Below are 15,045 nucleotides of genomic sequence, written 5' to 3'. Positions count from 1 at the left end.
GCTACTTTTAAAATGAGGCTGCATTTTAAATTGCATTTTAACCTGTATTTTAAATTGGTTCCCCCCCCCCTATTATGTTTTTACTGTGATTTTATTGGTGCTAGCTGCCCTGAGCCCGGCTCTGGCCAGGGAGGGCGGGGTATAAATAAAAATCTATTATTATTATTATTATTATTATTATTATTTACACCTCTGTCATGTCCCCTCTTCAAACCTTTTCTCTAAGCTAAAAAGTCCCAGACGCTGCAATTTTTCTCCATATGGAAGTCTCTCCATTCCTACTCTGAACCTTTTCGAATTCTACAGCATCCTTCTTGAGGTGAGGAGACAAGAACGGTACACGGTATTCCAAACGCAGCTAGATAAAAACAGATAGATAGAAGCCAGAGCAACAATAATGAGAGGAGAATATAGTGGGTCTCTCCAATATGTATTTCACTTTATACAATACAGCAAAATTAAACATGGCTTGGGGCTGTGGAAGCAGAGAGCAGAGGGGCTGCAACCGGACAGAAGTACAAAATGGGTGGGAAACCTGGGAGAAGATCATAATTGTCCAGCTGGAAGGAGCTTATTGCTATATTTCTTTCAGGATTATCTTTGCCAGTTATGAAGCCTAACTTTCCAGTAGACATGGCAGAACTTTACATTAAATTTGCAGCGGATGCTTCTGTTTAGTCATCCTCTCCAGTACAGCTGTGTTTGGAGCAATAAGCAAGAATGTTATCTATTTTTAAAAGAAGGAATGGGGATGAACGCTGGAAGGAAGAGTCAAATTACATGTGATGGGCAGTTCCCCGATTCCTTCCACTATTTTTTTTTAAATGAAAAGCAGTCAATGGGAGGCTGTGTCTGGAGGGCTGGCTTAACCCTTTTATTTACTTACTATCTCCTCCCTGCTCAAACCTGCCTCACCCCAGCTGCTTTTCTGCTCATAAGGGGAGAGAGAGACGGATCCTGTATATTTTCCCCTGCAGCAAAAGGGGAGAGGGGGGAATTTGGAGTCAGGAGGCGAGTTAAGCAGCCACTTGCTGCACAAGTCCTCTGTTTCCAACTTGGCCTGCTTTTTTCACAGCTGCTTTTCATTTAACAATAATAGTTTTTTAAACCCTAACTGTATCCATGCACTGCACACCATGTGTTGTTTAGTCGTTTAGTCGTGTCCGACTCTTCGTGACCCCATGGACCAGAGCACGCCAGGCACTCCTGTCTTCCACAGCCTCCCGCAGTTTGGTCAAACTCATGCTGGTAGCTTTGAGAACACTGTCCAACCATCTCATCCTCTGTCGTCCCCTTCTCCTTGTGCCCTCCACCTTTCCCAACATCAGGGTCTTTTCCAGGGAGTCTTCTCTTCTCATGAGGTGGCCAAAGTATTGGAGCCTCAGCTTCAGGATCTGTCCTTCCAGTGAGCACTCAGGGCTGATTTCCTTAAGAATGGATAGGTTTGATCTTCTTACAGTCCATGGGACTCTCAAGAGTCTCCTCTAGCACCATAATTCAAAAGCATCAATTCTTCGGCGATCAGCCTTCTTTATGGTCCAGCTCTCACTTCCATACATCATCACTGGGAAAACCATAACTTTAACTATTCGGACCTTTGTCAGCAAGGTGGTGTTTCTGCTTTTTAAGATGCTGTCTAGGTTTGTCATTGCTTTTCTCCCAAGGAGCAGGCGTCTTTTAATTTCGTGACTGCTGTCACCATCTGCAGTGATCATGGACCCCGAGAAAGTAAAATCTCTCACTGCCTCCATTTCTTCCCCTTCTATTTGCCAGGAGGTGATGGGACCAGTGGCCATGATCTTCGTTTTTTTGATGTTGAGCTTCAGACCATATTTTGCGCTCTCCTCTTTCACCCTCATTAAGAGGTTCTTTAATTCCTCCTCACTTTCTGCCATCAAGGTTGTGTCATCTGCAGATCTGAGGTTGTTGATATTTCTTTACACCATGTGTACTTTGAGCCAAATATTCAGCCTTTCTGAGTCATGGGCTGGAAGTTTCTGAGCAGAATACGGCCCTGGAAGGCCATGTCCCCCCACCCTCCACCCCTATGAAACTGCAGAGTGGCATGACTGCCAAATGTATTTTTTACATAGGGAAAGAAAAGTGCCAACATCACTACACTGTGGCACTGGGAGAGAAATATTGTGGGGTCTTCAGGTCATCCATCTTGCAGTACTGATACCTGGATAAGAGGAGGCAGAAAACAGGGGCAGGCGTTGAGGTACAGAGGGATGAACGTGTCCTTTTCAGTTTCCCATTTTTTCAATCTTAAATTCAGTTCTCCACGTTTCCACAACAATGTGCAGGTTTTTGCTGCTGAATCCATGAAAATCCACCAGTTTTGCATGCAGTTCTTCTAATTACTATGCCCATTTTGGCAAGCATTCACCCGCCCCTCAGCAATGCAACGTCATATGCTATTTTCACTTACATATACATCTCCACGCACTCTTTAAGTATATGCATTTTCGGACACGTTTGGTTAAAGAATCACATCGCAAAATTCGGACGACCGTGGATTTCAAAGGATTGCTGTTTCAGTTCATGTATTGGTTCGAGAAGTTGGAATCAGGCCATTTCTCATCGAAATGCAAGCAAAATCAAATTCCATCCCTGCCCTAGGCCGAGGTGGGGAATCCAAGCACACTGCTCAGTTCATTGATAAGATGATACACAGGCAGAACACTGTAGCTGCTGTATAAGGGATTGCGATGAATATTGAAATGTAATTGGATTAAATAAGTCTTTGGAAGCAGAATTAAATGAAATTATCTTACCTTGAAATCTAGCACGCGGGGGGCTATCTAAAACGTGTAATTGGCATTTTAAGTGATTGATATTTGAATTGGAATGGCAATTTGGTATTGATATAATGTGGCATATATTGGATTTTTGTAATTGAAAATAAATTTAATTTTTTAAAAAAAAGAAAAGAAAGATAAGATGATGCACAAGCTGCCAGGAAGTCCTCCTGCACAAGCCCCATTGACTAAATTGTTGTCGTGTTTGCTACGTCTTGACTTCTCCTGCTTCCCACTATTCTGCAGTGGTGCTGTTAAGAGGTGTGTTGTTGCTGCCACTGCAGCTTCAGCAACTGGACAAAAAATGCATTGGCAGTACATAGCCAAAAACCAGACAGGATCTACCCAGCTTTCACTCTCAACATGTCAGTTTGGTTCTCGAAACTCGCTTGCCCATTTTTTACAATCAATCCAGAATGAGACTGAAGCGGCAGGAGGCTGAGGGGCAGAAACGGCAAGTCTGTCTTCAGAGGTGAGGCCCAGAGGGCTGGAGGCGCTTCCAGAATCCGGACTGCTGCTATTTTCTGGTGGGATTCAATCACATACCAGCAATTAACGTGGATCTGGTGCTCTTACAAACCCACTTTAAAAAATAAATCAGACTTTTTTAGTAGCAAGGACAGTCAAATGCACTGGGAAACTGTGGAATATCGAGTACTTGATGCAACGTGATAAAACAGTTAGAAAGGATGCTGAAAAACTAGCTGACGTTGTCTAACCTGCTGCCAGATTGAGTTTGCTATCCGGACGGACAATGCTTTGTCAAACTAAACGCACCAGGTGTTTGCTTTCAAACCAGGTCAGCTGAAAGTAACCAGAGACTATCAAAGGGGCTGGAGGGAGGAAATTGCAAGGGCAGAAGGAGGGCAGGTACCGGAGAGCTAAACGGCAGGGAAGGGAACGATCGCCAACACTTTGTGGTGTAAACTGCGTTCTGAATAGACAGTGCTGAGCTGAGCTCCCATCCATTGTGCTGTTTGCTGAGAGCTCATTTATCTGTTTCTTGCTGGCTTCTCAACCTGCTGCTGGCGGAGGCGGGAGCTATCTGCCTCCGAGGCGGCCACAGCATCCTTCAACAATATCTTTGCCACATTATACTTCAGGAGAAGCGGCGCCCCAACCCCACCCTGCTCCCAAGCTCATCCTAGCTGCTTGGGTTGCAGGTTGCCCTGTGTGGGTATGAAATGGGGAGAATTACAGGCAGTGTTCGAGGCAAGTGCAGTTCACCTTCTGCAGCGCTCCGTGGAGGGCAGAGATGTTTGCCAGGGTGAAGATTGTGCCACGGGGCAGGCCTCTCCCGATGGCAATGCCTGAGACCTCTCCGGGGGAGAGGGCGCGATCCCATATGGCAAGGCCGGCCAGGTAGCCCACAAAAGACTCCGAGGGTTCGAACCCCCCACCCATTCTGTCTTGCTCCTGACCCAATACAAGAGACCCTTTGGGGGGAATCTCGTAGCCCTTCTGGAACTTGGAGCCCATGGAAGCCAACCTCCTGTCCACATAAAACCAGTATCGCCCCTGGATGGAGGACCAGATGACACAGATGTGGTGCCACTTGCCATCCAGGATCCGGCCCACTGGCAGCTCCCGAAAAGCAGGGTCGCCAATGACAAAGTGGATGGAGTTCCGGGGTGCAGCATCGCGACCGTGGAGTACCAGCTTATTGTCATTATCCTCAGTGGCATAGGATAGGATGGTGCCCAGGTAGTTGGCACTGGTGCTCACCCAGCTACAGAGGCTCAGTTCAAGCAGGCCAGCCTGGAAACCTGGCGTGAACGTGGCAAAGTTCTCTGTGGAAGCGTTAGGGAAAAACAGCATGGAATCCACGTTGCAGACTGTGGGGAAAGAGAGAGAAAGAGGCGATCAAGCCTACAAGTTTAACATATGCCAAATCTGGGAACTGCCCCTGCCCGAGACCAACAGCACTGCTCATCTGAGATATAAAGTTAAGGACCAACATTTCAATTATTTGTGAAATTTTATCAATATGTTGAAAAATTAGGCTTTGCAAAAGGCAGAAGAATGGCTGAGAGCGTAAGTAAATTCATAAAAGTTATTTAAAGGTAAAGGTAAAGGGACCCCTGACCATTAAGTCCAGTCGTGGCCAACTCTGGGGTTGCGGCGCTCATCTCGCTTTATTGGCTGAGGGAGCTGGCATACAGCTTCCGGGTCATGTGGCCAGCATGACTAAGCCGCTTCTGGCGAACCAGAGCGGCGCACGGAAACGCCGTTTACCTTCCCGCCAGAGTGGTACCTATTTATCTACTTGCACTTTGACGTGCTTTCGAACTGCTGGGTTGGCAAGAGCAGGGACTGAGCAACGGGAGCTCACCCCGTCACGGGGATTCGAACCGCCGACCTTCTGATCAGCAAGTCCTAGGCTCTGTGGTTTAACCCACAGCACCATCCGCATCCCTAAAAGTTATTTACATGGTTTAGAAATCAAAAGAATGGGAGCATTTCTTTTTTATGGACACGGAAAAAGCATTTGACCACATTAAATGGCCATTTTTAAAGCAATATTGGAACTATGGGGATGTAGTCCAATAGTTAGACAAAGGATAAGTATAGATTCTGCATACTCTCTCAGCTAATAACTCGGCCAATGGATGCTCATAAGAAAAATTTACTCTCTCTAGAGCTACATGTCATGGATGCCCTTTGTTGCCAGTATTATTTATATTATCTGTGGAGCATTGGTCTAAACCACTGAGCTTAGGGCTTGCCGATCGGAAGGTTGGCAGTTCGAATCCCCGTGATAGGGTGAGCTCCCGTTCCTCGGTCCCGGCTCCTGCCAACCTAGCAGTTCGAAAGCACCTCAAAGTGCAAGTAGATAAATAGGTACCACTCCGGTGGGAAGGTAAACAGTGTTTCCGTGCGCTGCTCTGGTTTTTGCCAGAAGCGGCTTAGTCATGTTGGCCACATGACCTGGAAAAACTGTCTGCGGACAAACATCGGCTCCCTCAGCCAGTAAAGCGAGATGAGTGCCGCAACCCCAGAGTCGTTCGCGACTGGACTTAACTGTCAGGGGTCCTTTACCTTTTTTTTTTAAGCCGTTAGCTATAGCTTTAATAACGGCACTTTAATAAAGTGGGCAGATGCCTGGATATGTCCGAAGGAATGCTTTAAATGTATGGTGTGGATGGGACCCGAATTGTTCCCTCTCTGGGAAGATACTCCAGGAGAGAGGTTCCAAAGACCAAAGGTGGTAAGGGAATAATTGAACTGTTGTGTTGGAAGAGACCATGAGGGTCATCTAATCCAACCCCCTGAAACACAGGAATCTTTCGCCCAGTGTGGGGCTCAAACCCACGGCACTGAGGTTAAGAATCTCATGCTCTACTGACTGAGCCATTTCCCTGGTCACAAAGTCTCCTTCAAGCTACCAATGGCTATCGACTATACAGCACTGCTGCTATTACCACCTCTGGGTAGCTTAGCAGGGCTATTCTGGCAGGATAAACCGGGTTCAGCTCATCTACACTTACTTGTCCCTGGTTTCCGAGGCGCCTCTGACTGCGACTGCTCTTCAGGGGCCTTGTCTACGACCGCTTGCTGTTGCCTGAGCGCTTGTGGCTCCCGCAGATGAGGCTGTTCCGCTTCTGCCTCCTGCCGCTGGGGAGCTTCCTGACCCGGAGGCGATCCGCTCTGCAGCCCTCTGCCCTGAGACTGGGCTGCAAGCCGCGTGCTCTCCTGGAGCAGTTTCTTCCTCTGGCGATGCTTCCCATGGAGCTTTTTCACGGTAGGGTTCTGCCCGCCGGCTGCCTCTGGTTCCTGCTCTTGGGGGACCCGGTTCAGCAGCTGAGCCGCAGTTAGGGGGTTCGGCAGAAGGACCTCATTGTGCACAGGGTTCTTCAGCTGCTGCTCCAACTCATCCAGCTTGCTCCCCTGGCTTTTGAGGGCATCCTGAAGACTCTCCAGGGCTTTCTGGAGGATCTGTTGGCCAGCGTGCACGGCCTGGGTGTCCTCTCGATGGCTCTCGACTTCTTGGGTTAAGTTGGCCAGGAGCGCTCTCTCCTGCTGCCTCTCTGCCGCCTTCTCGCGGTCCCTCTCGCGCAAGGCTTCTTCCAGGGCTCCCAACTTCGAGTCTTGCTTCTTGCCCTTGTTCTGCAGCTTCTTCACTAGAGCTTTCAAGTGGCTCAGCTCCTCCTGCGTGGCTGCGTGGCTCTCATTGGCAGCGGACTCCAGGCCCTGGTGCTTGCTCAGCAGCTGCTCAAACTTGGCGTCAATGTTGTAGGAGACGTTGTAATTCCCAGCAATCTCCTGAAGGCGCGTCAGGGTGACCTCCTGGAACCGCCGGAACTGGAAAACAGTTAGGGTGAGGGGGGAATGGAGAAAAACCCAGTGTCATGTACTGAGTTGAATAGGATCCAAAATGCAGCAGTCTGATTGGTCCTAGAACAATAGGATTCAGAATGCAGCAGTCTGATTGGTCCTAGAACAATAGGATTCAGAATGCAGCAGTCTGATTGGTCCTAGAACAATAGGGTCCAGAATGCAGCAGTCTGATTGGTCCTGGAACAATAGGATTCAGAATGTAGCAGTCTGATTGGTCCTAGAACAATAGGATTCAGAATGCAGCAGTCTGATTGGTCCACAGGAGCCACCCAATCCAGCTCTAGGTAGAAGTGAATCCGCAACCTGACTGGCCTACAGGAGAATCCCGGAATTAGCCAATCACGTGGGGCCCATTGTGTAAATAATGTATATAAAGCAGACATTCTGGGGGAACTTCCATTCCTCCTCACCACTATGAGCTGAATAAAGAGCATGAAATCCATTCTCGACTCTGAGTATATTTCACCCAGTTAGGTTTCTGGAGGGCTCCTAGAGAGGCTGAGGAATGTGAGGCACACTGCAGATCCAGACTTGCATCAGCAAAGGGTTGAGGGAAGGGGCAGAGAACGAAAGGTGGCCCTTAAGTACTTTCTATCTGGCCCCCAGCACTATCTCCAGATAGGAACAGGGGAGAAATTTGATGCAGCTTGCATTGAAAGGCAAGCCGACTTAATTTGCAATTTTGGAAGCAAGCTGCAAGCCAAAACGCAGCCCTCCTTCAAAATTCTCCCCATTTTGCAGTGCGGTTGTCCAGCCAAGTACAGCGGTACCTCGGGTTACAAACGCTTCAGGTTAGAGACTCCGCTAACCCAGAAATAATGCTTCAGGTTAAGAACTTTGCTTCAGGATGAGAACAGAAATTGTGCTCCGCCGGCACGCCGGCAGCGGGAGGCCCCATTAGCTAAAGTGGTGCTTCAGGTTAAGAACAGTTTCAGGTTAAGAATGGACCTCCGGAACAAATTAAGTACTTAACCCAAAGTACCACTGTACCGGCCGCGTCTGAACGATGCACAATTGCACACATGTGCATGGCGCCGAACATAGAAGTAGCTCCAAAATGTCATGAAAAGAGATGGAGCTGGACGGAGCAGACTTATTGAGGTCACTCCCAGGAGCATGGCAGTCTGATGCGCGCTTGTGAAATGGGTTGAGCGAGATCTTAGGATCTGGAGGCAGGGTTACATTTTTCCACTGGACTCCTTGGAGCCCATGAATTCACTCAACTCTATTTATATCTCTACAGTAAGGGCTGCCGTTATTTATAGTGTTAACTGGAAACCATTCACGAGTGACTTATACTCATAAACGGGTTTATTTTGCTATTTCTGATCCAAAACGCTTCACGTCATTATTTCCTAGCTGACAAGCTCCCTTGGGGAAGCTTCAAAAGTTCCTCAACGGTTGTGAGTTCCTGATAGGCCAGGAATTGGAATCCTGGTGCCCTGGAGGTGCGGCTGAGCTCTGACTCGCCATCAGCCTCTGGCCAGCATGACCAATGGTCAGGGACGATGGGAGTTGTAGTCCAGCAACATCTGGAGGGCCAAAGGTCCCCCAACCCTCTGGAAATCAATAGGTAAATGGTTATGGAGACTGTAATCGTCACAAGCTTGTGACACCCTTGGGTTAGGTCAATAACTCGGGCTAATGGTCTCCAGTGAGATGAACTTAAAATCATAGAATCGGGAGAGACCACGAGAGTCATCTAGTCCAACAACCTTGCATTGCAGGAATATTTTGCCTGACGTGGGGCTCAAATTCAAAACAGCACCTCAGAACAGGGCTTTCTGGGGAAAGCAAGATGGTGGCCGCACACCTTCCAAGTGTCCTGGATTTTCCAGGGACAGTCTGGGAATTTCGAAAGCCTTCTTGGCTTCTGATTTGATCCCAGAATGTCCCGATTTCCCCCGCCACTGCTGCGGCCACTGAGCTCAGGAAGGAGGATGAGACGGCGTTTGTCCCAGGCGGCAGTGGCAGCGGCGGCTGCGGCTGCAGTGGCAGCGGCTGTGAGGTCTTATCCCATTGCCTCTCCATGGCCTCTGCTACTGGCCTCCTCCCTTGGGCAGCTCATAATGGCAACTCGAGAGCAGGCAAGGAGGAGAGGTTGATGCACCAGCTCTGGGGGGCAGGCAGAGGGCAGGGCCCTGGGCAGGAGGAAACACGGAGAGGAATGAAGCATAAGGAATCTTGATTTATTTTTTTTAATGCTTTGTGCATCTGCGCAGGGCCAGCTTTAGGTTTGACTGTTGGCAGGGATGTGGCTGGCCACTGCAATAACCCCTGCCTGCCCCCAAGAATTTCACCTTATCCATGAAATATTGCTGTGGGGAAAACGAAGGGGGTGAAAAGGCAGCTCTTGTTCATTTGCTCCCATTCTAGTAAAAACAATAACAATAGAAATATAATTCTATTTGTACCCCACCTATCTGACTGGGTTTCCCCAGCCACTCTAGGCACCTTCCAACACATATAAAAACATAATAAAACATTGCACATTAAAAGGCTTCCCTGTGAAATGCAGACAGGCTGCCATAATCACCATCATCATCATGTGCTTTTTTTCTGGGGGTATGCAGGGGTATACATACTCCTAAACATTTTGTGAATCTTTGTACTTTTGTCCATTTACTTTATTTATTTCCCCCAATTTGAACTATAAAATGGTGGTTTTCTTGAGTCAAATGAGAGTACCCCTAAACATTTCTTAAGAAAAAAAGCACTGATAATGATGATGATGATGATGATGATAACAATAATTTGTAACCCACCCATCTGACTGAGTTGCCCCAGCTACTCTAGGCCATCCACTTAAGCACTTAGCTTCCCCCCAGAAAATGCCGGGAACTGCAGTTTACTCCCTCACAAAGCTACAATTCCCAGCACTGCTGACAAACTAAGGTTCCCCCAGATTCTTTATGGGAAACTGTGTGCGTCAATGAATGGTGTGTACGCTGCCTCAGTTTATTATGAATAATAATAAAGCACAATCTAACACACGCTTGTGGTTGCTGGCAAGAGGTTATGGGCTAATCCTAGCAGGGCTGCCAAGGGCTGAATAGATATCACAACAGCAGCTACTCCCACTAACTTTTAAAGGGAAACATGACCCCAAGCCTAATGAATCATGGCGACTGGAGCAGCACCCAGACTTCTTTGCCGCCAGCTGCCGATTCCACTATTTTTGGCGGGTGCATTCTCTTGAGCATCACAGAGGATTGCAAACAGATGTCTCCTGCTTCGACCACAGCAGCGAGTTATCGCTATTATCTCAGTAGCGCCAGAGGGCCTGCAAGGATGGGTGTTTGCCCCATCTGAAGATAGAACAGCACCTCCCTCCCAACAACCCACGACGCTCCCTTTCATTTCTCTAAATTGGGACTCTTCCCTGCTAGTCCTGGAAAGGGTGCCTCTCAAGAATCAATTGCTTTATTTATCAGTGCCTGTTATAGCTGGTTGCTGGGCAGACAACTCACGCCACAACACCCACTGCCTCTCCCCATTTGGACTCCTGGCCTTGTTTTTACTTGTATAGTGGACGCTCGGGTTACGAATGTGATCCATGCGGGATGCACGTCCGCAACCCACAGCGTTCGCAACCCGCGTCTGCGTGCCTGTGGCTTGCGATTTGGCATTTCTGCACATGCACAAAGCGTGATTTAGCGTTTTTGCACATGCGCAACCGCGGAAACCCGGAAGTAACCCAACCTGAAGTGTCTGTAACCCGAGGGATGACTGCTATTCAGCAAGCTCTCTTTCCCCCGCGAACCATAACGGTTTTCATTTCATCTCGGTTCAAATGGATCCATTAGTTTTGTGATACAGTGGTACCTTAGTTCTAGAACTTAATCCATTCCGGGAATCCATTCGGCTCCTGAAACCGTTCAAAAGGCAAGGTGCGGCTTCCGATTGGCTGCAGGAGCTTCCTGCACTCAATTGGAAGCAACGTCGGACGTTCGGCTTTCGAAAAACATTCGCAAACTGGAACACTTACTTCTGGGTTTGTGGCGTCTGGGAGCTGATTTGTTTGACAACTAAGGCATTCGGAAACCAAGGTATCACTGTACAGTCATACCTCAGGTTACAGACACTTCAGGTTGTGTTTTTTTAGGTTACTGATGCGCCGAAACCTGGAAGTACCGGAACGGGTTACTTCTGGGTTTCGGAGGGAGTTCGTTCCTGATATTGACTCGGAATCTCCTTTCTTGTAACTTGAAGCCACTGGTTCAAGTCCTACCTGCCAGGGCAGGAGAAAACAAGCTTGCTCCATCTTCCACGTGATGGCCCCTGAGATATTTGAAGACGGTTGTCATATCTCCTCTCAGTCTCCTCTTTTCCAGGCTAAACATATCCTTTTCTCGTTTGAGGCAGATCCACACCATACTTTTAAAGCATATCCAACACACTTTTAAAGCACATAGCTCCCCACCCCCAGGATCTTGGGAACTGTAGTTTCTTAATAGTGCTGGGACTTATAGCTCTGTGATCAGGGATACTATAGCTCCCGGGATTGTTGAAAGGGAGGTCATGTGCATTAAATGTATTTGGTATGGTTCTTTAGTAGCTTGCAAGGAGCATTCTGAGCAGGGATGAGTGAATCTGCCAGTTCTGGTTTCTCATCTTCCCAGTTTGAAGTAAAGCTCTTCACATATAACAAAGATTGCAAGTCCTAATGAAAATTCATCCGGATTTTATTCCTAATAGACACATTTTTGCCTGCAGCTTTGTCCAATATGCACATCTTTGCAAAGCAATAATGTATCTTTAATGCATTTAATTTTCACTAACAAGTGTCTTTAGTATACATTATACAGTAGCATATGCATTTTTGGACACATTAATTGGCTGGAGAAGTAAAATGCAAAATTTGAAGAATTTCAAAGTATGGCTGTGTGATTTCAGGGAATTAGGTAAGGTCACATTTAATTAATGCAAGCTGAATTGAATTCTCCCTCAAGGACTACTACTTTTACTTATCAGCATGGGCAGGTACATAATAGTGCAGTTGTTCTGTTAACTCCAGTAGGTCAGTTGGACTAGACAGGTTTTGTTATTTATTTATGTAATACATCATATTGCAAATGAAACAAAATGGCAGCTGGACAAAAGGGGGTGTCAATGGCAGAGTTCATATAATAAGCTCATATAGTGCATTCATATCTCAGAAGCGACACCTTATGCTTTGCGTAAATCCTGCACTGTTATTTTCTTAGGTGGTTATTGTTTTAGATCTTCTTTTAAATACAAACTGCCTGGTGCTGCCTGCTGAAGGGCACTGGAGAAACCCAAACAAATATTAGCTAGAAATCTAACTACAAAGTCCTGTGTACGATCAGCTCTCTTGAGAAATTAACAGGTAAAAAGGCTGAGCCCAACAAGAAGTCATTCTGGGAATATCAAGGCAGAACAAAAGAGCACCTCAAAGATAACCTGGATATTTTATTAGAGCAATATCTACCAGCACCAGGAATAATGCTAAGTTCAAATCAAAGGTATAAAATGGGGAAAAAATAATTTCCAGCCTTTGATGAAGAACAAAGACCCTGGTAGCTTGTTTTTATTCTGTGCAACCCGCACAGAACTTACTGTTCTGTTCTGGCTGGAATGATTTCACTAGTTGTTGTTTTTTATAACTGCAATTGTTTTATCTGTTTTCATAACTGTATATTATATTGTTGTCTCCTGGTTTGGGAACTTACTGTGAAGGGCTGGTAAGAAACCTAGCATCTTAATTTTGAAAAGCAAACAAACTTTGTATGGAAAAATACTCGATACACAACCTACATGTCCAAAAGGCATGAATACCAATAATTAAGAAGGTGGTTTTTCGAAACATTGTGGAATTCAACCATTTTAGTTTTACTGAGCTAAAATAAATGTTATGGCGAGATGGGAATATGGGTAACAAAACCTTGTACATAAAAAAGGGGCAAACTCTTGTGGTTTAATTTGAAGTCTGGAACAAATTAAATATTTGTGGAATTTTGAATGATCAGATTTGGATTTTAGTTTGTGAATGAGTTTAACAGGTTGCGTCCACCCCAGGTTAGACTGTCAGCAAATTCCAGAGTCCACAATAATAGATACAGATCTACATTGGTCAGACGGCAGGATCCACTGTCAAGAACATTATTTGGTGAACTTACGATAATGACAATCCATGCAAGGCTCACCTGCTCTTCCAATCGTCTAAACCTTTCGAAGAATAGCTTCCTTCGCTCCGCTGTCCCAGGCTGCTGGACCAAGGTGCCCTGAAGACAGACAGCGGCAAGGATCATGAAGACGGACAACATTTTCCGTGTTCCCAGCATCCCAAGAGCCGCACACATCTTTGGGGTGATGCTCTAGGTGGGAACACAGAAGACAGGGTTCAGCGTCTGTAGAAGAGCCCCCCTCTTAACACTACACTATTCAGAAAGCGGCTGCTGTGATCCCTTCCTTTGCTTCAAAAGCCCAAGGTCCTCCCACCAAGCTAAAAAGAGACCCTAGTTTGTTCTCAGAATAGATGAGTTCCACAGACTTCTCTGGCATTCTCAAGAAGCCAAGTTTAGTTTCAGAGCTTGGCAGCCGTGTGGAGACATTGCCTGGGGGAGGGAGAACCTGGCTTGGTTTTTGGAGTTCCTTCCAGGACCTGGAAATCAGGAGAAGCCTGGTTACTAAATTGGCTGCTTATTTCATTCATATGTGGTTTAGTTGTGTCCGACTCTTCGTGACCCCCTGGACCAGAGCACGCCAGGCACTCCTGTCTTCCACTGCCGCCCAGTTTGGTCAAACTCATGTTAGTAGATTTGAGAACACTGTCCAACCATCTCGTCCTTTGTCATTTTAAATATTTTTTATTAACTGGCCAATCACATCAAATTAAATCATATCACATAAATTCCGAATTACAAAGCCGAATTTTAAATTTTGTTGGGGGGACCCATATTTCAAGATCCGAAGGGGAATTCTGATCATCTTCTTGCTGCTGCGTTAATGTCCCAATCAGTCCAAATCAGTCCAAACAAAGTTCATGATTCTATCCCATCTTATCTTGCTGTTTCCACATCACATCTTGTTCATATATTTTCTCTTTTTTCTTTGTGATCTCTTCTGATAGTCTCCTTAAGCCGATAAACACCAATAGTAATAATAGTCCTGTGTGAATTTTCCATTCTTCCAATCCTCAAATCGAGATGGTTTCCATATATCATCTCCTTCATAGATAACATCACTCTTTCCATCATAGTCTCGTAAAACTGTCGCTCTTAAGTCCCACTGAGGAGTTTAACCCACAATATATAAACAGCTCTATTTCTCTCTTTCTCCTCCCAGACTCAAGACCTCCGACAGAACTTCCCAATATGGCAACGGCATTTTTAACTGCGCCATTTCAAAGCTCTTACACATTCCACGCTCTTCTTAAAACGTGCTTCGGTTCGAAAGCCTTAAATCCACAGCTTAAGTCCTTAAAACGACATTTCTGACTCGTGAGGGGAGGGGATTCTTGTTTAATCACATAAGAAAAGAAGGGAGAGTTTTCCCCCCTCCCCCCTCAGTCATTTGCCGTACCTTGTCTTAGCGTATCTTCTCATGTTTTATTCTTATCTTGTTTTGTCAGAGATCTCTTCTGTTAGCAGTCTTTACTCCCCCTTCTTTCTTGAAATATGTGCATTCCTTTCATCCAAATTGTTTCTTTTGAAGTTCTTGCATCTAGTGGCGCGAATCAGGGACAGCGTCCAGGAGTACCGAAATCCCACAGGAGGGCTTTGTGCCTAGTGCCCCCATCCCCACAAGTTTGGGGGTGGTATAGGGCACAGCAGGCAAGGGCCGTCCCCCCCACAATCCTGGGGGGGTTAAGGAGGCTAATTACCCCCATCATAGCCTCCAAATTACCTCGTGTGGGTCGGAGAGATGTTATTGTCAGCCATCT

At 46.5% G+C, this 15,045-nt stretch overlaps 1 protein-coding gene across 2 annotated transcripts; it reads right to left on the bottom strand.

Annotated features, from left to right (window-relative positions):
• Window positions 1–411: 411 nt before the first annotated feature.
• PTX4 (pentraxin 4) lies at window positions 412–13,940 on the bottom strand. 2 transcript variants are annotated; one of them, XM_080981897.1, is made up of 3 exons: window positions 13,280–13,940; window positions 6,290–7,103; window positions 412–4,636 (listed from the first exon to the last, which is right to left on the bottom strand). In XM_080981897.1, the coding sequence occupies exons 1-3, from the start codon at window positions 13,460–13,462 to the stop codon at window positions 3,996–3,998; spliced, it is 1,638 nt and encodes a 545-aa protein (XP_080838023.1). In that variant the 5' UTR covers window positions 13,463–13,940; the 3' UTR covers window positions 412–3,995. The 2 variants fall into 2 exon arrangements, with proteins under 2 accessions (XP_080838023.1, XP_080838024.1); XM_080981898.1 differs by having other exon boundaries at window positions 13,307–13,940.
• Window positions 13,941–15,045: the final 1,105 nt, after the last annotated feature.

This window comes from Podarcis pityusensis (genome assembly GCF_964106645.2).
Source record: "Podarcis pityusensis genome assembly, chromosome: 14".
Classification (NCBI taxonomy): Eukaryota; Metazoa; Chordata; class Lepidosauria; order Squamata; family Lacertidae; genus Podarcis; species Podarcis pityusensis.
The sequence above is the reverse complement of the archived record's forward strand: the minus strand, read 5'-3'. Positions and strand labels throughout refer to the sequence as shown.

Bases quoted from the DNA above. Each gene is read 5' to 3' on its own strand.
- PTX4 (XM_080981897.1), bottom strand. From the start codon at position 13,462: ATGTGTGCGGCTCTTGGGATGCTGGGAACACGGAAAATGTTGTCCGTC. The intron at 7,104-13,279 runs GTAAGTTCACCA...ACTGTTTTCCAG, and splicing joins TTGCATGGATTGTCATTATC to TTCCGGCGGTTCCAGGAGGT. The intron at 4,637-6,289 runs GTAAGTGTAGAT...CTTTCCCCACAG, and splicing joins GCCTCGGAAACCAGGGACAA to TCTGCAACGTGGATTCCATG.